Source organism: Parus major, chromosome 1A, assembly GCF_001522545.3.
Source record: "Parus major isolate Abel chromosome 1A, Parus_major1.1, whole genome shotgun sequence".
Lineage (NCBI taxonomy): Eukaryota > Metazoa > Chordata > Aves > Passeriformes > Paridae > Parus > Parus major.
In genome coordinates this window covers 43,449,121-43,474,018 of record NC_031773.1, presented here as the reverse complement: position 1 = coordinate 43,474,018, position 24,898 = coordinate 43,449,121, and the positions used below count along the sequence as shown (strand labels likewise).

Below are 24,898 nucleotides of genomic sequence, written 5' to 3'. Positions count from 1 at the left end.
TGCTTGTTGATGGTGGTGAAACTTGCAGTTTCTCTTTTGTTTTTGTGGGGCTTTTTTAAGGTGCTGTAATGCTTTGCAAATGTTAAATATTTTAAAGTGTATTGGTGGTAAGGCTGAATTGACCTCTGTGTGTTTTGCTAGTATTAGCATTTATTAGGGATAGAGTTCCGGGATTTTTAGTTGTTCCTCGGGTTCTCTTATACCTTGTAGAAGATAATGATTAATAGTAAGGATCAGGAGCCAGCAGAGAAACTGGTGTCTTTTGAAGCACTTATTTTATACTTATAGGCATTTAATCTCTGGAGTAATTTTGGAGTTTAGGTATTTCAAAGTTGATGATGGAGCCTTGCTCATAGTGAATTTCTTGTATGACCAATTTCCTGTGTGTCCTCTTTCAAATCATTTGGCTCTTTATGCTATAATGACACTGCTTTGATTTTCTTTTGTTCACTACACTGTATCTCCAAAGTCTGAAAAAGTCTTTGGTGCTTAAAAGCCATATATCTATGTATATGTATTTATAATATACATAAGCTTGCATGTGCATGAATCTTAAGGATTGTTTAAAAATTAACAGTTTCAGGTGACATGAAGGTGAAGTATCACATAACTCAAGCAGTTAGGTAAATTCCTCCATAAGGTCAAAAATTTCATGTAATGGCTCTGACTTCACACATGGGTGCCAGGGGATTTTATATTTGAGGCTTCTGTATTTTGTCATTTCTGAAAATACTACTATGCCTCTTGGTAGGACTTTTAAGCTTTCTGAAGATACATTTAGGTTACCAGAATCAGGTCGTCTGCTTTGAAAATGTTAATTATTCTCAGTAATGTTGTATATCCAAGACCACCTAACAGAGAAGCGGTACTGAGAGCTTTTAGGAACTGAAGCTGGGAGGGGGAGCTGGCTTTTGGGAATTACAGTTGAGATTAGAATGTCTGTCTTTCATTTTGGAAAACTGAGCTCTGCTGCATTTCAAATAAGTTTGCATAGAATTCCTATAAAATAATCCTATTCATTTTGTGGTTATTACTGAACCATAAAAAGTATGTATCAAGGCTGCCATGGTGAGTCTTTGGCTCTGCTGTGTAAATCGATGCACAGTAATCATTCACTTCTTTTCCATCTGTACAGAAGAGCTGTTTAATGCATTGCTGTTTAACTATTTTCAATTCTTTGGATTATTTTTAAGATATTGTTCACGAAAATTTGAAAATGGGGTCAGATGGGGAAAGTGACCAAGCTTCTGGAACGTCATCTGATGAAGTTCAGTCTCCCACAGGAGTTTGTCTCAGAAACCGGATACACAGACGAATCTCCATGGAGGTAATTCACTTCTCATATAAGGATCATTTAAATTGTCAAGAGAGTTGGGGGTTGCTTTAATTGTTTGTTGTAACTGGTTGTTTTCTCAATTAACTGTAACCAATCATTCTGCCATATATTTCATGCAGAGAGCATTATTTCAATACTATTTAAATTTGTCTCCATTTGTCACACAGAATGATGGTTATCTTGCACTGTTTATGAGCTGTTAATTTTGAAAATCCAAATATGTTTTGAAACTTGAATTTTTGGGAGGAATTTCTTAAGTGTAGCATTGAATAGCTTTCTGTTCCATTGTGTGCAAGCCAGTGAATGTATTCAAGAAGAGACATGGTTTAGACATCTTTTACTTAAAAATGTTTTCTAGTCTTTGCAAAACAAATGCTACAGCAGCAGCGATGGTCCTGACTGCTTCAGCCTTTTCCTCTCTTCCTGTTTTTTTTCATGAGCGGAACTTTACAGGATGGTAAACAAAAGGAGGAAAAGTACCTTATGAATAACTGTGCACATAATTTCCTTTATTTATGAGTCTCATTATGAATACTAGCCACCCTTGTGCTTGCTTTGTTGTCATTTCCCTTGGTGAACTAAAACAGAACACTTCCCTTTTTCTAGACTGTATAAAAGTTACGGTTAAAATGATGTCTTTGTTACAGAAGCATGTAGAATTTTGTAGTTGCTGTTTTATAGTATACATAGCAATAAGCATAGCTGTAAGATTTTGAATGTTCATTCAAGGCCTCATATCAACTACTGGATTGGGAAACTGATTTGGCTAAGTTACAGTGCGGTGTACATGCCCAAACTTTTTTATTTGTGAGGCATTTTGTTATGCTTGGAATTCCAAGACTCCAAGCATGTAGTTGCAGATATCATTTCAAAAGTGTGAATTAGCTGTATTAATTATTTAGATAGTTTCTTGCACCTGGGAGGTTTTGTATTCAAATTCTTTAACTTCTATGTTATTTGATCTAAGACCTTTGTTCTCCTGGCTTTGCTTGCTGAAGTTTACTTGGGAGAACAAAGGTGTATTTATTGGTTTATGCAGGATACTTAAATTAGGGAAAAAAATCCATTGTGAAAACCTGCTTATAAGAATGTATGCTGGAGAAACTGAAAATCAAGGAAATTATTTTAAAGAATTATTTACTTCTTGTTCATTGTCTGTTTCTTCTTCATTTTGTAATGCATATTTTGAAGGAGAAAGAAACAAAGAAATTAATGATTCGTAATGAAATTAAGAAACTGAAATGGAAATCTGTCAAGTCTTCCAGAGAGGGCTAAGAACCAATGAAGGATTCTCTTTTGTATTGGAATTCAAGAACTCTGAAAGAAATAAGTAAATACCTCAGGAATAGTAAAAGTCAGGAAATTCCTGTGTAATCTTTCAGAAGGTTTTTGTTTTTTTTCAAATAAAAGCATCTTTTCATTTGCCTCTTCAATTGTAAAACAATTCTAATATTATTGTCTAAGAGGCTTTGGGAAGCTTTTAAGTTTTGTTTATGCAATGCTAATTTTCTCACTTTCCTCCAAATTCCAAATGCTTGCTTCTGACTGTTGAAATTAGCATTATTTCTTCACTGACTTGCTCAGTTAGTGAAAGACCAAACGGTTTTTTGGCATCTATTCATGTATATTCTGTGAGAATTGTAATGTTCCCCTCAAATCACCATAGTATTGATACGGTGACTTTTCTTGTAAGATTCCATGCTGATGTGTGCAGTCTTAATTTTGAATTTTAAGAACGGGAGATGTTTTTGGTGGACTTAAGTTTGCTTTTTAGAAGTACTTTGTAGCAGATTAGGTTAGACTTGTACCTGTTCATGCATTCCAGAGGGAGGAAAATGCAACAATCTCATAGCTTAGGTTAAAACACCTTTCTAATGATAATCTTTTCAGTCGACTTTCTCATTTCCTAATCAAAAAGGCTTTAGGTAATTACATTGTTTGTCTGTCTTTTCCTCCTTCTGTTTATCCCAGTGGGCATTTTCTGTCAGATTTGACAAATGGCTAGAAATCTCAGATTCAAATTATCAATTTCTGTGGAAAAAGCTCTGCATAGGGGGACACATTGCTAATGTATCCACTGCTAGTTAAAAGCCACAATATCCACTTACGAGTTGAGCTGCAAAATATAAGTCCACAGAAAACCCAATTTTACTCCTTTTGCTCTTTTTGGAATGGGATCACTTGCTTCCTTGACCTTTGAGAGAACCGAATCAAGTTTTCTTTCCTCTTGTAAAGAGCTGTGCCTGTATGCCTTGTGGGATTTGTGCCGTGGAGCTGGCTGATTCAGTAGTAACATTGTGATTATATAAAGAGAAAGAAGCAATCTATGTCAAGATGTCAGTTTCTATTATTTCAGTTTTATTTTGATGGCTGGTGGGGATCTGTTGTCTCTAGACAATTGGGTGGCCTGAGGTGTACTCCCTTTATAGCCATTTAGGATGAGTTATAGCTGTGTGCTATACATCACATGTTGGAGTAAATTAGTACATGTGTGACAGAATATTTTTGCTGTAGTCTGCTGAAGTCATTAGCCCCTGCTGAAATCCATTGTAGAATGTATTTAATTAAGCACACATAGTTGGATAACATGATAAAGCAATATTCCTTATTCCTCCTCCCTGAGATAAATGTGCCTGTCACACTGTGGCTGTGTCTTTTCTTGTGTTTAGTTTGACCAATATTTGCTGTATTTATAGTGGCTTTGTACATAATTTCTTGGTTATGTATGTTTGGTTCTTTCTGCTGAATTTACAGAAATCCTAATTCATTTTTGAGGTAATTAATTAGGTAAAGTTGAAACCTTGACACAATCTTTTTTACTTAGAGGAGTTTTGTATTTATAACCAAATTTTTTATCCTCAGCTTGAACTTCCTCTAAAATTCTGAAAATTAGCAACCCAACCATATTTTACTAAATGCTTGCTAAAAAAATGCATACTGTACTCAAAGTGCTAATTAGCAAGGAAAAAAAAAAAAAAAAAGCTGCATTGTTATGCCTGACATGTTTTGTCCATTAGTATACACTGATTTTTAGTGCCCATCTCCACTGCAGTTAAATAATGCATAGCTACAAATAAAAGTTGTCAAAGAGCAGACATATTCTCTGCTGCAGAATATATGAAGGATTCTGTTGGGAAATAAAACTTGATCTTTGTAAAATTTTCACATAGAAAAATACAAAATTGGCAGTGGAGAGAGAAATTAAAAATGTGTTTGTTATAGCACAATCTCCATAGCAATAGAAAGCTGAAATTTCATAACCTTAAATTGTCCTTCTCTAGATAGAAAATCATCATACCGCAGTGTAACCTAAATATGAAACATTTTAAATAAGAAGTGGTGATAGTGCAATGAAAAAGAATCCTGCTCAGCAGTGGAAAGTGTGTTGGGGTGAAAACTTTCCATGCACAGTAGCAGCCATGGAAATGCCAGCTTTCAGTCTGTCATTTCCACCGCCCCCATTCTCCCATCAGTTATAATTTAGGCCAGCATGACAGGGAGAAGATAATGTGGTTGCTTCTGAATTCGACAACGCTGCAGTTGTGGTTTGAGATTGGGGGTTTTTTAATGATTGTTCCTTGTTATCATGTGCTTAGAAGACAAAGAGAAAATACCGGAGTCTCATTGTATTGCCTAGATAAAGTTTATTTTGCTTGTAATCCACAGGCTACAGATTGTTGGTAAAGCAGTTACTTTTTCTTTCTCCTTCCTTCTACTCATTCAGGCAGGAGCCATGCTGACAGTAGGTGTGAGCATCTATTGTGTGAAGAGTTTGGCTTCAGACAGCTGTTAGGTTTTAATTAAAATGTCTTCTATTCTCATGCTAATATTAATGATTATTTACTGAGTCAGTAAAATGGTTTATCAAACAAAACGGATGGAATAATTTTGTCAAGTATTAGCGATACAGCTTAAGAATGTCTACACGTATATCACTATTTTAAATGCAGGTGCTTTTGACATGCAGTGGAAAACACTTCTCCAGATCATAGAACTATAGCTTTAAGCATTTTTAGTTTGATTTTTCTGGAAAACAGTAATGCATTAATATAAATAAAGAAGTAATGAATTAATATAAATTCATGTTACAAGCTGTAAGTGTTCACTGGGGGCCCTGTGCCCATGCACTGGAGAGTTGAGTGCATCATTAAGAGCTGTGGTGGATAAAAAATAAGGAGAAACAGTCTGTGCAAATTGAAACATCTGTTTCCCTTTCCCAGAAGTCCAAGGTCTGTTAGCTGTCTTAGCATGTGAACTGGCGGAGGGCCATAACCCACTGTTCACCAGCCTGTTTCCCAGATATTTTATCCTGAGAAACAGTTCTTATCCATCTGACCGTCACATTAGTGACAGAAGTGTGTTCCAGATCAGACTGCTCCTACCACACTGCCATAGGGTATAATTCTCCCCTGGGAGGATTAGCTGTAGGGTTAGTACTTGTAGCTGAACAGAAGGAAATAAGAAGGCTACGAATTGATGCTGTAGGCAGGTGTGTGTTGTGATGGTCACCTTCTGAAAGTAAGAATGTAGATGAAAAATAAGTTTTTTGTGAGCTTCACTCTTTACCGGAGTGTAGCTGTAGAGGGGGCCTTGACAAACAGTAACTCAACATGCTGTTGGTCCACCTGGACAAGTGTACCTTCTCCTAAGAAAAATACAGAAAATTAAGTGATGTTTCAGCTGATAGAAGTGTTAAGAATTTGTTCATAGGTTTCAGATCAGAATGTGGTTCATAGGTCCCCATTCTCGTGTGCGTATAAGGGCACTCTCAGCTCCGTTCAATTGGTTAAATGCTTGAACAGCAGACTGGATTCAGTATTGACCCAGGCTTTTGGTCATGGGCAGTACAGTATTTTCTTCTACCATTAGTTTTGGAAACAGTAAGCCACTTTATCCAAGACAGCCAGAGCATTCAGCCCTAAGTATCTTGCCATCCAGGAGGCTTCCTTGTATACCAACAAGCATTACTACCTGGGGCCTTCTCTGAGCAAAGTTTCCTCCGTCCCCTTTCCTTCTGTGCTTGGCAGCTACAGAACTCTCTCTGCCATATTTACTGAGTGTTGTCTATGACTCCTGAGAAAGTGGTAGCTTTGTCAGTTCTATGAATCTAAGCACATGATCACCTACCAGAAGATTCAGTACTAGACAGAAAAAAAAAAATTGAAGCTCTGTACAATGAAGATTTTTTATTTTCAGTGGTCACTATACTATCTCCATTCAGTCACACTGATCTCATTTTTCTCAATCTTTTTCAAGGTTACACTAGAAAATGTGTTATCATTTTTATAAACTCCCACTTTCATGTTTCCATGACCCTTGGTGATTTCAAAAGCTCCCTTCTAAAAACCCAGGTGCATATTCTAAATTGCTAGTATGGTTTTGATTAAGCTGATGGACCTCCTTTTGATATATTTGATTGGCAGACTCATTTCTTCTACAGAACACTGGCACAACAAAAAGAAAAATAATTTCAGCTTAGGTAACAGATGACTTTAAGATGCCTTCTACCAGACTTTTTAAAGGATAACTGCCTTTCTTATCAGCAATTAACACTTTTTTTGCCCTTCTGTTGGGAACCTTTGTCATTCTGGTGCTGAAGTTCTTGCATTCCACTTGAAAACGCTCCTTTAGAAAAGTTACTGCACTAGGCAATGTTCTTTCTGTGAGGATGGAATATATGCTTTCTTGGTTTTGTGTCTTGATGACTTGGATTTCCTTTAAATTCCATTTAGAAGTAGTCTAGTATCACATTGCATGTGTTCAGTCATCTATAAAACACATCTCTTGTAATCACAGAAATGCCTCTGATGAGAAGTCAAATATGGGGTGCAGTGTCATACCCTGTACTCCAGCCTTTATCCAGGAAGGTCTGATTTCCCATTTTTGTATTCAAGAAGTTGGTTTATTTTTAATTAGCCTTTTTTTTTCATGGGACTTAGCTTTTGGTACTTACAGCATTGTTGATGATGTAAATGCTAGCGTTAGTAATTAATATTACACAGAACTGTTTCAAATGTCTGAGTTTGTGTTTTGCAGTGATGTGTTCTCTTTCTCTTTTTCCTTCCTCTTGACCTCGTTTTTCTTAAAAGCTGATAACCTATGCTACCTTTTTTCTTTTAAGGCAGTTTCTCTTGCTGCTATGTTACAGAAACTGATGAAAATGTACAGAAATTTGTGTTTGAAAATCAGGAAGGTGTGGTAGTGAGGCAGAGCTTGCTTTATTACCTTCTTTTCTGCCCAGCACCTACCACTGAATCAAAGAGCCATAGATCCTGAATTTCAGCAGGGTTTATACTGAGGCTAATGCTACAGAGTGGTATCTTGATAGGTGATAATTTAGCAGGCAAACAAAATCAGGCAAGATATTTTTATGGTTGTTACTATTTTTCATATTTTTCCTTATATTCTCTAAGTACACTTCCTGACAAGCTTTCTGATGCAATAAAATAATAATAAAACAAAGCAAAAACAAAAAACAAACAAAAAAAACCCCAAAACAAAAGCAAAAAACCAGCCAAAAAATCAGAAAAAGAATTTTCAAGTGTTTCTGGTATAATCTGTTAAAAGTTCCCTGTGTATTTATATACTTGCTGAAAGGAAAGTTAATGTCTCGCATTTGATTTTCATTTCTCCTTTCTCCTATTTTTCAAAACTGGTTTTATGACACATGTATTTGTTTAAGTTTGGTTTCATTGGTTGTGGATAGAAGTTCCTGGAATGCAGTTTGTGAACACTGTGCTGAACAGTTTAAACCTTTCTCTTTAAAACTAATGGGAGAGATGATGTAAATAAAATAACAGCTTATGGTTTTTTTTGAAAAATGTGTGAAAGAGCACGTTTTTTCAGCTAGTTGGTAGCCTAAGCAGCATATCCATCAAATGAAAATTCTCACTAAAAGTATTTTGAGAAAAAAAGTGCTCGGAATTCAGATTTTTACCTGCTTAAAAAAGTCTATTGGCCTGTAATTCTTATTTCATGCCTTCAAAAATACTAATTGTTGCAAATACAGCTGAAAAGATGCTTAGCACATTTCCTAAGATTTTCATGGTGCTAAAGTAAATAAAAACAAAGATACCTGCTTGCAATGCTGCTTTCTATGCTTCTAATTTTTATATTATTTATATTTATTTTACATTTTTATTTGGGGGCCATAAGTACTATAGATATTGGCAATAACGTTCTTCAGCTACTGGCAGTTGAAGTCCTTGCTTTGTTGATTGATGATAGTAGATGTGCTGGGAAAATGTGACACCTAGTCCCAAACCAGAGATTTAACCCTAGAATTTTTAATCATATGCCACTGATTACACTTGGCTCGTTGTCTTTGCTTGGCATATCAAAATCCAGTCTGACAAACCGTTTTTTATGTTGGGCAGGAGGCAGAGAACATGCACTGTCTGTGGTCAGTGGTGTTTCTTCTGAGTCTGCAATGGCCTCAATCCCATGATCAAATCCCTGAAAGTGCATTCTGTACTCCATCAGTACATTTGGGAAAAAGCCTTTTGATTTAATTGGTTAATGAAATCCACCCTATTTGGGGTCAGTTCTGTCTCAAATACACTCAAAATTGACACTTTCTTAAACTGTGTTGCATTTCAACAGAATGGCTGAAAACCAGCATGGATATGTGGGGTGAGATTTAGCAGTGATTCTCTGTAGATTGATCTTAAGATTGTATTTTTATTACAGCTGCTAATTGAAGAGGTTCTTTGATGACCCTTTGCTCAAATTTAGCAGAATAGTAATTGAATAATTGTGATTTAATGTTTCAGTAAAATAGTAACATTAACAACATTCAAGTATAAAGGAAAAATGTAATATTCAGATAAATCACACTGCTAAGACAAAAAAAAAATGCACTTTATGCATCATAATGAAATTATAGCTAAACCTGTCAGTTGTGTGGGGGAATGACAATGGCTATATATATATATATAAGGAAGACTGGTATAGATAACTCATCACAGCTGTTAAAATAGTCTTTCTGGTTACAGTAATTGAAGCCTATTTATAAAGGTATTAAAATAGTGTGCTGCAAGGATGCTGTAGGTTTCTTTTGGTGCATGCGCATGTTGCTGTTTTTCTTTGAGACCTTGAAGGTCTACAGAGCTGTAACCAAGTAACAATTTTTTACAAATATGTTCTCTGGTTTGCAGTTGGGTTTTTTTTTTTATTATATTTACTTTTGCCTCTAGCAGTCTTTGTTCTATATCATAATTTTATAGAGGATCCAGTTGGCTTCAACTGTGCTGTCATTTGACAAAAATGCACTGAAATTTGATAAGGCAACCTTCAGAAAAAAACCCCACATGGTATCTGATACTAAAATGATACATTTTAAGTAAGTGAGTACATGCTTAAAAGTTGTGTATTAGAAAGTTTAAATTCTTACTGGCAAAAGCTAATGTCTTAAAATGAAATTGTTTGCTTTTTGTATCGTTAGTTAGCACATAATACACATTCTTAGTTAAAATGTGCAAGGAAAAGATAGTGTAAAAATTTGGTGTGTTTTGGAGGTTCTTTTATAGTAAACGTGTAATGAAGTTGAATGGTGTTGCATAGAGGGTTATATGATGCAGTATTTTAGATGTCATTAGGCATTCTCCAGTGAGGAAATGCACAGTGACTTACTAGTGAACAGTCTGTGGTTGAAGCTGTGATGTCTCACTGGTGAGAAGGCTAATCCAGACTGATGCTTTCACAAGAGCATTTTCATTTGATCCATAGTGGATTGTTTGGGCCATCAAACAGATGTCTGTAGACTCAGAAGAACAATTATTTTCTCTTTGTGAGTCTGTAACAGAATTTCATGTATGGAATTTAGCAGAATCAACTCTTAAACTAAAATTTCATGGAGAGGTGACTAGCAAGTTGTCTGTTGCCATATAGTAGGTACATACCTTAAATAATGTTTGGTCTAGAAATGTAACTCACCAATAAACAGAATAGCCAAAGCAGTAAGGATTGGTATATAATGATGGTGCTTGTCAGTATAGTTTCTGTCATCCACAGACAGAGAGCTTCCTACTCCCCTTGGCTCTGAACTTTGTATCAGTGGATAATTAGTTCCTTTCTCTGGAAGGTGTTGTTATCAGACTTGGTTACACCCAGCCCTTTCTCCTCCAAAACCAATGGGAACATCTGGCCACGGGCAGTGAGATACTGACTTTGGAGATACTCAGCTGTTAGATTTGCTGAATGAAACAGTAAGAGTGAACTTGACGTTTATCAGGGTTTTCCCTTCAAGTTTTTCTGGCAAGAGGCACAAGTCTTCCTTCTCTTGTTGGTGTTGCAGTCTGAAATGGCCTAGCAGTTCAAAGATTAGCAGCAGTGCTTCGAGTCCAGTAGGTACAAGGGAGACTTACTGTTGGAGCAAGAAAGGAGCACTGCGTAAACTGGCACATTCATTTCAGGTTAAAAATGAAAGTAGTCTGGTTGTAGTTAAAATTGGACTTGGAAGACCTCAACGAATCCTTCCTTGGCGAAGTTTTCTGTTTATGTATTTTTCTGTGTTTAATAATGTTTTTTCTGTTTCATCATAAGTATTAGTGTTTATTGTCTAAACGTGCTATGTGAGTCAAAGACATAATGATTTGAGTTGACAGAAGACAGACTGAAAAACGTGAATGTTTCAAGTTGCTTTTTTTTATAGTTTTAACATGTAAAGTTCAAACATTGTCTATCCTGAGTTAGAATCATCTTGATCAACTTCACTGAAATTAACTGAAGTGTGTAGAGCATCTTCGCCAAAAAAACTGTGAGTTAAGGAAATCTGTATGTTTTTTTGTTATAATACTTGATTTAAAGTGGAAAACATTTAGTGTTCTTTTCACGAATAAAAATAGGTTTATGCTGTAGAACAATGTACTTTTTTTGACAAAGTTGAAGAGGACTGAGAATTACCTGTTGGTCAGAAGTGAGACTTTCTGAAAAGTGTCACAACGTGGCACTATGTGGTATTAAATGAGTCAAGTCAGGCAATTATAAAAGGGAATAGCTGGTAAGTTTGTATTATGGAAAGAGGAGAAAAGGATAGGTAGCTAAGGAAAAAGTTGACAGGCAGTTGAAAAGTTGACAGTCTTGTGAATGATTTGCTATGGGTGGCAAGTGAAGAAGCTGATGTTTGCAATAGTATTTTAGGCCATCCAGAAAAGAATGGCCTAAAATACTATTCTTTTATTTCATTACCAGAGGTAATGAAATAAAAGAATTAGGATTTTTGTGGTTTACTTATATGCGTGAAAAACAGACAAAGTTTGGGGGCAAGGTTGTATTTTTTTTGTTTGTTTTTCATTTAAAAGACAGATTTGGTTACGGAAAATGTCAAATTTCTCAGCTCACAGAACCCACAAAATTTTAGTTGGAATTCCTGCCTCCTTTTCTTGTGCCCAAGTGTAAGTAGTCAGTGGGAGACAGAACTTCCACTTCAAGTTACAACAACACAGTTGGATGTTAACCAGATGAAAGAAAAGGCTGGACAAAGTGTAGCTCTTCTTATAGCATTTGCTGTAGCTGGCATTAGAAATAGATGATAAAGATAAGCATGAGTTAGGGTAGTCTATCTCCACAGAAAACAAAGTGGTATTAGTGTCACAAGTGCTTACATGTTTATCTGCCATGAAGCAGAGTAGGACAAATGTGAAACTCATTTCAGACAAATTATAAAAATAGATGCATTTCTCTGCCAGTAGTAAAGCAAAACTGAGAATAAGCATTGCATATGAGGATAGATAATGTGTTTTTAAGTTGTAGAAGGAGAAAGAAAATGCCACAAGCATTCCAGTTCCCGTTACAAATCAAATGGTGGCTGAGTATGTTCTCCAGAGTATAATCTGGAACTGGATCAAAAAATAGCTCATTAAATAACATACAGTTAGCTGTAGGCATTTGATCATTTAGAGTACCACGTTTATTGAATACTGATATATTTTGTTGCAAGTTAGCCCTAAATATAAGTATAAAATAATTAACTAGAAAACGCTATGAATTCACAAAAGCTTTTTCTCACAAATTAGACCTCATTTGGAAAAATAAATCTAAAGTGGTATACAAAAAAAGAATATAGTTTCAATTCTTTAAAAGATTGTTTGTTTTACCTGAAGTACTTTGTTGCCCCTTAAAGCTAAGGTTTTGCATTCCAGTAAACTCTTGCTTCTTAAGAGTTATAAAGGAATGTAGCCAGATTCTCTCTCTCATAGCTGAGGGTCTGTGTACAGCACTTACACACCTGTTACATTAAAAAAAGGATATATAAAATAACATGGAGTTGCTCTAGTTTACTACCTTTAAAAATGTAGAAGATTTATAAAGGGGTGCAAAATTAGTGTTAAAAAAGGACATTTAACTCTGTACTGTTGTTGTACTCTCAAAAATCATAGGGAGAATTCAGTCGCGCCATTGATTTTACATGTTTCCCTATGACTTCATTAAACAGCATTGTAGCAAGATACTTTAGACTTTGGTTTAAATTTTTTAGTTTTTTCTTTTCTATGGGAAATGCTAACAGGTCACTGTATTCAGTTGGTCATTCAAAGAAGTGTGAACAAAGTTCTCTGTCGAGAAAGTCTCTCATTGCTTCACAGAATTCCACAGAGATTTAAGACAATTTGAAATTCTTAAAAATCTGTTTCCTACTGTTGCTGGCCCTCCAGGCTGTTGTCACACCAAAACAGCAGCAAGCCATGTGGTTTAGAAGGGAAGGGCAGGTTTTGCTGCTGGTAGAGCAGCAGTAGCAGGATTGCAGTGGGATGGCTGCAGGAGCAGCAGAGGGAGTGGAGATGGTGATCGCATCTAACGGGCAGGTCCAGGCTTCCTGCACCAAGGCCAGACTCGCCATAAAGGCTGGTCAGCACCAGCAGGGAAACAGATGGTTCTCCTGGGCTTTACAGCTGACCCAGCTGGCCAAAGGGCTAGTCTGTGCCATCTGGCATGGCACTCAGCAAGAAAAGCCGAAGCAAGAGGGAGGAAGGAGGACATTTGTAGCTATGGCATTTGTCTTCTGCTTCTCAAGCCACGTGCATGCGGAAGCCCAGCTTTCCGGGAGGCAGTTGTACACCTGCGTGCTGATAGGAAGCTGTGAATTAGTTCCTTTTCCCATTCTGCTTGGGCACACAGCTTTTGCTTTTCCTATTAAACTGCTGTTACCTAAACCCACAAGTCTCCTCACCATCCTTCAGCCTTCTCTGCTTTTTGCGGGCGCAGAGAGTGAGTGCTACACTATATGAAGACTTGGCTGCCCACAGTGGGAGAACAAGTGTCCTCCGGCCATCAGATGACCAGGCTGCCTGGGTGTCAGCAGACTCCCTGGTCTTGAATACTTAAGGCTTAAATTGGGTAGGTGTGTGGTAGGTTCTTGCTTTTCTTTTAACATTATCTCAGTTAAATTAACTGGGTTTTTCAACTGTGTCAGACTGATGTAATTTTAGTTTCCAGTTTTTCTATTTAGCCACTAGGAAATGTTGCGCTTATTCCTCTCAAGCACATCTAATGAATCCCCTTTCATGTTACTGTATAGCATTTAATTATAATTGCTTGCTTTTCCCAAGAGGTGGTTGCTTCAATTATTGCAAAAACTGGGAGGAATTAAGGTGGTACAGACAAATACAACATAATAATTTTCTTCTTTCAGGTATTTGGGTTTGTACTCTAAATTACTTTCTTCAATTTTGTCTATTTTAGGGAGTTAGGTAAATGAAAATTGTAATACAAAGGAGACTTCTTATATATAATTCTATAATCTTTCAAATATTGGTGTCATAAAAGCCATTTCTGGCTGGTAGGTAACAAATTTTATTGTATGGTTTTAAAAAAGGAAGTCTTGGCTTGGTTAGCCAAATAAGCATGAGTTTTGGAAATATTGTACTGTAAATCATTAGGAGGAAAGATCTATAAAGTACCTACTGCAGTTTCCATGAAATCATTATGGTTTTGTCACAGAAAATAACCTTTCTTCAGTTCAAGAAAATTAAGGGAAGTAGATACTGCTTTGATCTTATATATAACACGTCAAAAATTTAGGCTTTCAGCACATTTTTTTATTTTTTTTTCCTGAGGGGAGAAAAAGAGCAGCTGTCATGTATTGTCTACTACATTACAAATATAGGGAAAGAAATGTTACTAACATCAGGTATTCTAATTCTAAAAACAAAAAAAAAAGTCTCCTTTTCCCTTAGTTTGTGGTGTGTTAATTAGGGTTTTTTTTTGAAGAAAGACATTGCAGGGGATGGAGATGAGGGTTGTTGTTTTATGTAAAAATGAATTACTGTTTTTGGAGGGGTTACCTGAATTCCAACAGATTTTGGCCCTTGCGGCAGTAAGTACTTACACCCACTACTGCCTACTGTGAAGCACCAGATGTAAGTTTACAGCTTAAGAACTTTGTTTAGAACTGAGGATGTCACATGAATCTCTGAAGTAAAGTCATGGGGCTTATTGCAAAAATGACGTAGAGCTTTTGAGAATGAAGGAAAAGGAATTCTGTAGCAGAATTACATCTACCTCCCATTATCATATTTTCAGTGTCTAAAATATTTTTATCTTGTTTCTGTGGTAGCTGGGCTTCAAAGTAATGGATTCTTTGTACCTGTGTAGAATCTTACAATTGCTTAGTTTCCCTTGCCCTCCATGTGAAAAGGTGTGTGTTTACACTGGCAGGTGCAGTGCTCACGTAATAGTTTTCAAATTGCCATTGCAACATAAAGGCTGTCTTTGCTTCCTTCTTCTTATATACCCATCAACTTTGTATGCTTGGGAATGCTTCTTGGAGGCTGTGGAGGTGGGTTTGAAGCAGCACTTCAGCTGTGCCAACAATGAGTGCTGTGAGGGGAGAGAACATGCATATTGAGAGCTTTGGGATATAATCTGGTCAGTATTTCCTGAGGCCTTTGAGTAGAGGTCCATAACTTCAATATCCCTATAAACATTTTCTGTTAAAATCCCTGTAAACATGGGACAGTGAGAGCACTACAATAGGTTTCTGTGCTGCAAGAGTTAATAGGTAAGAGCAGGAAAAAGCTATTTTGTCACGGAGTTTATAGTATAATGGTGGTATCTGTTGTGTTCAGGAAGTTACATTGAAAAACTCAGCTCACTGATCGTTTCTTTTGTTCTTTTGGTATTTATCAAATTGTTCTTGAGCCATCAGAAAAAGCAAAAAGCCAGTATATCGGCCCAGTGTTGATCTGGGATTACTTTAGAAAGGGGAGGTAGAAATTGATGCTGATCCTTTTCCTGTCATTGCTGTCTTGTTCCAGCAGGTTCATGGCTTTACTCTGCAGTGAGATGTCAAAGCTGCTTTCTTTAAGTCAGCAGGGCATGCCTTCCTTTGTGCTCAACTGTTGTAAACAACTACCAGAATTTTCTGAAAAATGCAGTAAATTATAGGATGAAATAATTTTTTTCATAATCTGAAACCTTCTCTTGTAGGAGAGAAGCATTAACAGAGCCTGGTGAAAAGAAGGAAAATACTGCAGTAGAAAATACTGTTTTACTCTAGGGAATACTTGTGGTTCCTGTTACAATTTGTAGGTTCTGCCATTCTCCCAAAAACCACACAGGCAGTTCTACAATTGCCAATATTTAAAAAAAATTAAAATATGCAAGTTGAAAAACGAGTTAATAAACTAGAAAGTATACCAGAACAAAGCCATACTTTCTGTTTTCTTTTAATTTAGCTTCAAAATGTTGGTCAAAGCTGCCACTCTGTGAACAGCGCTTTATTTGTTCAAAGACAATTTAAAAATCTTGTACTAGATAAAAAACAGAGACTGAGTTTTCCAGTTGTGCAAAGAAGCTCATGTTGGGCAGCAAAGTATAAGCTAACAGACTTTGTGCTCTGTACCTAGGAGGTGTGAGAAGCAGAAGAAGAACAGGAGGATCAGCTGCCAGAAATTAGGGCTTTGCTGGCCTCTCTCCAAAAATGTCTGCCTGTATTGGGTGGCCATAGTGAATAGCATATGTAAATCATCCAGGGGATATATATTAGCACTTCAGTCCTACCTGAGATTCAGATAATTCCCAAATTACATAAGTTTTTCAAAATATATCTCTTTAACTGGTATTTTTGCTTACCTTTTGCTCCAGATACGTACACAGGTCATGCATATACATGGTTCAAATACACTCTCATCACTGAAAGCTTAGCAAGTTGTTCACCAAGATCTCAAGTCTTGAAAAGTCTGATGATCCAGTTCTTTGTCAGCCTTAAGCCAATTTGGCTGCCGGCTTCTCAGGCTTGCCCTGCTGTGCCTCTCCTGCCCTGCGTTCAGGCTGTGAGCTTGTCTGACCTTACACTGAACCTGTTTGGAGCACAAAGCTGGCAGGAAGCTATGCACTTTGCCTGAGAGTTTCTTGATGATTTAACATGCTGGAATAGTTCAAAGCTGCTGCAGACATGAGTAGAAGCACATGGTCAAGCCTGAGGGGAACCAAACAGGGATGTAGCTGCCAACATTTGGGTTAGCTCAGGATGCCCAGCTGGAGGTGATAGGTAAGACAGAAGAGAGTACTTTCAAGAGGGGTTTACCGCCCTCAGGTCAGTATTGATTAAATCTCAGGTCTACCAGCAGAAATCCAGTTACCTCTTGTGCTGGAGAAGAGTGTGAAAACTTCTGGTTCTTCCAGAGATGTCCTCAACGTCAGGGTGGAATTGTACACTTTGATGTTGAGCGTGATTGATTCTCTTTACTTGGATAGACTACCTACACTGAAAAACAACTACTGCTGTTTCAGAAATTACTTCCCATTTTTTGTGTGTCTGGCTATTATGTCCTGCTATCTCTTGAGATGGTGACTGGCCTTTTTAAGACAATATTTAATATTTTTGTTTCTTGGCATGTTTGAGATTAAAGCCAAACTGAAAATAAAAACAATAAGAATGTGCATTCACCAAAAAAAAAAAAATCTTCTTTTCCCCCTCCCGTTTGGTAAAAAATGAAGTGAATTTGTTTCCCTCTTGTCTTAGAAATAATGTATGTTGTTGTTGGAAAAATTACTGGGGAAAAATAGAATCTGCTGCAGAGAGAACAGCTTTCATATAATGGCATTTTCATTTTCAAAAGATCCTGCAGTAAAGAGTTAGAGATAAAAGAAATGTAATAATATTTGTAATAATTGGCTCTAATAATGAAGTAATGAAGTGTTTTAGTGAGACTGGAAAAAATGGACTAAGTTTGTAGCTTTTTGTAGTCGAGAGAAGGAGAGGATGATACATTTTGAATTATGGAAATCTCTTCTTATACTAAAGTAAATGCTATATGAAAAGAAATGCATTCACAAGCCTCTGAATTCTCAGTTTCTGGTATTCCAGGTCTCTGTAAGTATTCAGGTAAACTCAATGCATTTATCCACAATGTATTATTTGCATTTTAATATTTCATTCCTCTTGTCAGAGTAATAAGTTTGCACAGGCTGTTATATAAGCAAGTTGAGTTATTTTAAGAAGAGAATATGCTTTTAAAACCATTTCTGTGAGATTATTTTGCATTGTATAAATATTTCAGTTCTATATAGTAACACTACAGATGCTAAAAATGTTTTAGGAAATTCTGAATTCTACTTTTTCCTTCTCTTTTTAACATTATTTGCTGCAGGATTTGAACAAGCGCTTGTCCCTGCCCGCTGACATCAGGATACCCGATGGGTACCTGGAGAAGCTGCAGATAAACAGCCCGCCCTTTGACCAGCCAATGAGTCGGCGCTCTCGTCGAGCATCCCTAGTAAGTGTAACGCACCTGCCCTTCTCACCAACCTCTCAGCACTTCACAGTCCATTTCATGCACAGGCCTGTATTCCACAGGGATGGTTCAGCTTCATTTCTACTTGGACTTTTTATTCCTGAGCCATCAGCATGTACTTGTCAAAATCCAATGAGGAACTTCACACTTTGTTTCATTTTCCTTCTGCTGACTTGGTGCTGTCATATTTCTCAGTGGAGGTCTTGACCTATTGAAGTCAGTGGCTAAACTCAACTCCAGAAGTACATACTTAAATCCTTCTGCTTTTTAGAGCAGGGATGATCTGTTTGAGCAAATCGGCCACACAGTCTTAGGTCAGGGCTGGGTCCCCTCGTGATTTAGTAGGAACGCCCTAAAGCAGCATAATATGAAGGCAGGTCCTCCTCACTGCTCTTGCTATATTTGATAACAGTTCTTTCTCACAATTGCTGTGGAGACAATTGTGGGGGTTTTGTGGGGTTGTTTTTCTTTCTTTTTTAAATCACATGTGATTTCCTAAAAGAATGAAGGAATAAATTCACATACATTTTTGGATTATTGGGTTATTATTTTAAAAAGTAAGTCTTTTCCTTGGAGATGACAGAGGATTCCTATACTGTAATTAGAGTATAAATGCTGGAAAACTTGGATATTTGTACATATAAATTATGCACATCCCTGGAATAATCAAAAAGCAAATATTATTGCCTTATTTTTTTAAAAAAATGCTAGATTTCAGTCATAGTTTTAGCTATTAGTTTTAGCTATAGTATTGAGGTCTTAAAGAATTGCTAGACTGTTACTGATATTCTGGGTAAATTCATTGGTGAGAAATGCAACAGAGAAAAACCGAATAGGTTTATGAAGTGCACATTGCTGTTTTCTTGATTTATTTACATGTTTACTGAAAAACAAATATACAAGTACATATAGTGAAATAGGTTTATTAGCTGTAAAATACCTATTTTTATTCATTACGACTAAAATCTATAAGAAAGCAGTGTTTGAGTATTTTTAACCTGCAAGAAAAAAAATCAGTGCACTGGACTAATAAAGCTCAGATCTGCATGCTAACTTTGGGCAAAAACAATATTAAAAACAAAGAAAATATTTGAGTGAAGCTCTGGAAGTAATGATAATGTATCAGGCTTAAATACTTGTGCCAGAATTTTGTAGCTCATTCGCCTCTTAGTTGCTGCTGTAGCATGGAACTGAGGAACAGACTTCCCCCAACTTCTCTTCATATGTTGGCAAAATACCTTTTCAGTAGAACCTTGCCAGTGGAGTTAAGTATTTGAGGCTTGGGGGAATTTTTCCTGTAAATCTGAATTCCCTTTCTCATTTAATGGTGACCCCTGAGAGCTGCTGAAGTTCTCTCCTCTTTACCTCTGAGAAGACTGACAGAAAAACAGTGCCCTCTAATGAATGTGGTGTGTGCCTGGAATCAGCTTCCTGTCACAAAGTTGTTTTGTTTCGCCTTTTAAAAATGTTTTCATTTTTTAAGGGCTTTCAAGTCCAAAATGAAACCTGCCAGCACTCCTGTGGTATGCAGGCATGCATTTGCTATTTCAAACTAAGCTTTCAAAAAAAGAAACCCAAGGACTTTGTTTTAAATTGTTCTTAAATTGTTATTGAGAGCCTGCTAGCAGAGTTTTACTTATAATAGATGAATACTATGCTCTGCTTCAAAGGCATGTCTTTTCAAGACTTAATAGGAATCAAAGGGAAAAGGCTATAAAAAGTACCAGGTGAGGACTTGTACTTTAGGTTTGGTGTTTTTCTTTGAAATACAAGGAAAAAAAATCAGTTTTTACAGTAATTGCATTTTGTGTGTACATGTACATTATGGTATGCACAATCACTAGAAGTAAAAGACCATAAATACTGTGCATCAGTGTTTCTCTGTAAGGCAAGATAATTTTTCTGCATATTGCAGAAAAACATGAAAGAGTTTAAAAATTATTTTGAACTAAAAATTAAACTGATCTTAGTTTGAGGAATTTAAAGCTTATTTTTTCTTGGGAGTAGTAAGGAACTGAGATGTGTACAAAACTTTAAATACATTGTAAAGCAGGTCTTGAAGAATACATGTCTTCTGTATGTAGGAAATATTGTATGATTTATTTTATTTTTAAACAGATATTAAGTTTGTGAGTCTAATGAAAAACACTGACATTTCTTAAATTTCAGGCTTTTAAATTCCAGGCTGTCTGGTGATAGCAAGACCATGAGTTCTTCATTTTCTCCATAAACTAAGCAGCCTGTTTTTTAATTCTGATACCAGCTAATACTCACTTCAAGATATGTTTATTTAACTAGGTCAAAATGCACTTTGGAAACGTAATATTTATTTTGCTAACATGGCATCTATATCAGTGTTATGTTTAAAATCTCACTGGAGCTACAAGGGTAGCACATATCAACTTTGCTCGTATTTTAAGATACAGAGTTTGTCTTCCACAGGCTCCTAAATGTGTGTGATACTGAAGTCTCCTTATAGAGCTAAAACATTTCAGTTCTAACACTAGTTTAATAAAGCAGAATTGCTCTTGTTATATTAATGTAATTATACACCCTTTTTTTCCTAGATATATCAAATATGTTTGCAGACAAGATCTTACTCTTAGTTCAGATGTATTTTCATACATGTGTTCTGAAAACTAAGTGTTAATCAAACTTTTCTTCCCTTAATATTATATTGTTGTCAAATCTTAATACAGTCAACAGTTTTTATGCTACCCTGTGTTACAATGAAATAGTAAAAAACTATCAAATCCATCAGATTTTTAGGAGCAAATCAGCATGTGACATGTGGATCTTGGTGCTGAAGACAGCTTAGGGTCAAAGGATTGTTCCTTGGAAAGAAAAAGCCACTGAAGAACTATATTTGGAAGTGCAAGGAGGGGATGATGCTGGGGAGAACACCTGGCTCTTTTGTTGCAGTGTGTTCAGTTGTCAGTAAAGCATAACCCCATAGCCTATAAATTTGGGGGTTTTGTAAATTGCTTCAAGTTCACATACTTAAGTGTTTACTTTCAGCATTGTTTACACTGCAGGAACAAAAGGAAGCTTTGGTGTAATTCACAGTGGTTTTAGGAGAAAATAATTCTATGTTATATGAGACTGTTATATGAGATATATTCCATGTTATATGAGAATAGCAGTGGATTTGAACAGAAAAAGAGTAATTATCTTACAGTGTTCATAAGTGAATGTGTGACATAGGCAGGGACACCTTTCCTGCTTGCACTGAAGAGCTAAATTGGTGACAAAAAAAGAGAAGATGAATAAATACATCCAAGTAAAATACACAAAGATTTGGAGTTAAGAGGTATGAAATGTGAACTGCTGAGACAAAGCTGAAACTTGCTGAGAAATGATGCTTAGGGATTTTCTTGCTGAGGTTTTAGTCCAAAAGGCATTGAGAAATCAGAATGGAAGAGGAAGCTTGGAGCTAAGATCTTGAACATAGCAAACAAATAAGGTTACTTTGAAAAAAGCTGAGCTAGGGAAAGGATGAACTAGTTTGAGATGATTTCCGTGCTTTAAGCTATAACAACCTCATTAACAGTAATCAGATCAGAAGAGAGGAGAAGACCTAAGTAGGAGGTAGGTTAAAGTGAGGTTTTGGTCTAAGTGTAACTCAGCTCACAATCCTTCCAGGGTGCAAAATAGACTGGCCAACAGGCTGAGCACTAGGCTTGGATGCTGGGATGCATCTATATCATAATGTGCTAATTTGTTTTTAAAATACTGGAATTGTGCAGTGTTGGTCAAGCATTGTCAGGTAATTTTCTGAAAGTAACTTTAGCTTGTTAAATGATATACAAATGAAGTGTTTTAGTGATCAAGTTTCCATTTCTTCTCATTGCAGTCAGAAATTGGATTTGGAAAAATGGAAACCTATATCAAGTTAGAAAAGCTTGGAGAGGTACGTATAGCTTTCTTTTGGAATGATGACAATGTATATATATGTATATATATGTAAAATTTTGTGTAAGTTTAACTGAGATTTTCCATACCCCTGAAAATGCTGTTGAATTTACCTTTTCAGTAAACCAGACATATTCTACATGTGTAACAATTTCACAACCACACAAATGTTTATGCATATATAATAAGCAAAAGGAAAAAAAAAAAAAAAAAGCAGGAGAACTGTCAGAGAGTTGGGGAAGAGCGAGATTCCATTAGCAGATATGCTCTGACCTTCTATAGGCTGGCTTTTTTTTCCAGATAGACAAAATCATTCTGTTGAAGGTAACACTATGTTTTTGATGATAACATTAACTCTGGTGTCCTCTTGCCATAACTTAGGTGTTGGAACACTCATGATGGATTAGAGGCCAGTGCTTGCAAGGTGCAGACAATAGCTGTGCATGTCCTGGTGAAGAGCACACCCGAGCTGGGCAGCCAGCCAGGTGCTGCCAAGTGAAATATGTAACACTTGGAGGGGGAAGCAGCTTTTCCCCTCCAGTCAGCCTCTGACTTCCAGCGAAATAGTGGAATTCAGGAGGGGCCAAGTGTCATTCCTCTCCAGTTTTACTGAGGCTGACCAGTAGGATCAGAAATGGACAAGAAGCACTGAAATGGGATGAAGTGAGCATTGCAGAAGGAAGCAGGGCTGGTCAGCATCTCTGCTGTGAATATTGCGGTCAGTCCTCCATTTAAAACATTTTCATTTCCTGTTGTCAAATCTAAGCCTGCCTGATGCAACTTGAAGCCTATTCCTGTTTTCCTATCACTTGTTACCTGGGAAAAGAGGCTGATACCCACTTGGCTACAACCTCCTTTCAGGCATTTGTAGAGAGCAGTAAGATCCCCCTGAACTTCCTTTGTTCAGGCTAAACGCCCCCAGTTCCTCAGCTTCTCCTCACAGGACTTGTGTTCCAGACCCTTCACCAGCTCCATTACCCTTCCCTGGACACTCCAGCACCTCAATGTCCTTCTTGAGGTGAGGGGCCCAGAATTGGGCCCAGAATTCGTTTGAGGTGTGGCCTCACACGTGCTGAGTACAGAGGCACAATCACTTCCCTGGCCTGTTGCTGACACAGACCAGGGTGCCAGTAGCATTTTTGGCCACCGAGGCACATGCTGGCTCATGGTCTGTTGCTGTCAGCCTGCACCCCCAGATCCTTTTCTTTGGATCATCTTCCCAGTCACTCTTCACCAAGCCTATAGCACAGCATGGGGTTGTTGTTACCCAAGTGCAGAACCTGGTGCTTGGTCTTGTTGAACCTCATGAAATTGTCCTCAGCCCATGGATCCAGCCTGTCCAGATCCCTCTGCAGAGGATTATGGTACTGTAGTGATCTAGGACAGTTTCTGTACCTTTGTTACTTTTTTGTGGCATTTGCAGGGATTCATTTTGCCTACTGTTTTGTCAGAATTTATTGCCTTAATTTACTATGCCTCTAGAGTCTTGCTGTCTAAAAATATATAATGAAGACAAGAAGCTATCCAGAGGAGTTACAGATTTTCTTTGAGGTTGTGGAAGAGTATGTCTGCAGCCTTTGGAAACATAACTGCAGCATAGTGTAGAGACAGCCAAGCAAGGTATCTGTAGCCAGAGAGAGACTTCCAGGAGTGTAAATGATCCCAGCAGTGAACTTAGTCAACTTAATGCTACCTGATATGACTCCTTTAGTAGCTCTGGTCTATTTAGGTTTCCATGTAATTTTCAGAGCTGTTAGGCATATACATCCCTTGTGCCTTCTCTGAGTTCAGTCCTGTGCTTAAAAAAATACGTACATTTACATATGTTAAAAAATTATAATGTAAAAACTATTCATATCCAAAATGAAACCTAGTAGATCCTCAGAAAAAAGTTAATCTTTTCTTATTTGACTAATGTTCTGATAAAGGAACAACGTGTAAAAATACACTCCTTTTTCCATTTTATAGGGTACTTATGCCACAGTTTATAAGGGGAGAAGTAAATTGACAGAGAATCTGGTAGCTTTGAAAGAAATTCGCCTGGAACATGAAGAGGGAGCACCATGCACAGCCATAAGAGAAGGTGGTAACTCTTTTTGTTAGTTCTTAGAATTTCAGATACTTCTGGATTTCTTTTTGACCAAAGCACCATAAGTACTTGTAAATACATAGGCTACATGGCACATTAGTGAAATTGCTATTAGTATTGATGAAGAAAATTGTAGTCTAAACATACTCAGTTTTGTTTCAAATTTATTTACTTCATGGGGGGTGATTGTGATCTCAAATGCAGTATTACAAGTGGATGATTAAATACTGAATTAGACTCCTGTTAGTGAGTAACTTTCAGGGACTCAGAATACTTTTCACTGAATTATTTCTTTCAAAATGTATAGTTTAGGAAATACAAGCATGTTACTCAAGGGTGTGTTTGTTGTTTTGATTAAATACCTTTCTTATGAACTAGATCCATGTGAGTTTTATGTTGTTTAAAGTAGCTTTTTAATTTAAAAATTATTTATATCAAGATTATATATATATATGATTATCCATTATATGGATGATCTTAACTATAAATTGCATTTACTTTTCATGTGTTTTGCACTTACTTATTTTGTTCTTCCTGTTCTCTCGCAGTGTCATTATTAAAAGATCTGAAACACGCAAATATTGTTACATTACATGATATTGTGCACACAGACAAGTCATTGACTCTTGTTTTTGAATACCTGGTGAGTTTTTAAACAATTAGTGAGATTTACTTTTGATTTATTGATTCTAAGAAACAGAAGCATAACAAAATCCTGTACTCTTTTTTAAAATACTGAGACTCTTTGAGTTTTCTCCTGCATTTACAGACATTCAGTTAAAAATGAGAGCAGTGTATTCAGTTCATAAATTGCTGTAAATTAGTAAA

General features: G+C 36.7%; 1 protein-coding gene across 8 annotated transcripts in view; it reads left to right on the top strand.

Moving 5' to 3' along the window:
- Positions 1-24,898, top strand: part of CDK17 (cyclin dependent kinase 17) — a 93,435-nt gene that overhangs the window by 55,549 nt on the left and 12,988 nt on the right. For all 8 annotated transcript variants that reach the window (XR_004497499.1, XM_033514412.1, XM_015627298.3 and 5 more), the window contains 5 exons: positions 1,194-1,327; positions 17,926-18,051; positions 21,923-21,979; positions 23,950-24,064; positions 24,619-24,713. Coding sequence is in view for 7 of the 8 variants with exons in the window: in XM_033514412.1 (XP_033370303.1) it covers positions 1,194-1,327; positions 17,926-18,051; positions 21,923-21,979; positions 23,950-24,064; positions 24,619-24,713 (527 nt within the window). In the remaining variant the exon portion in view is untranslated. The remainder of the gene's footprint in view (positions 1-1,193; positions 1,328-17,925; positions 18,052-21,922; positions 21,980-23,949; positions 24,065-24,618; positions 24,714-24,898) is intronic.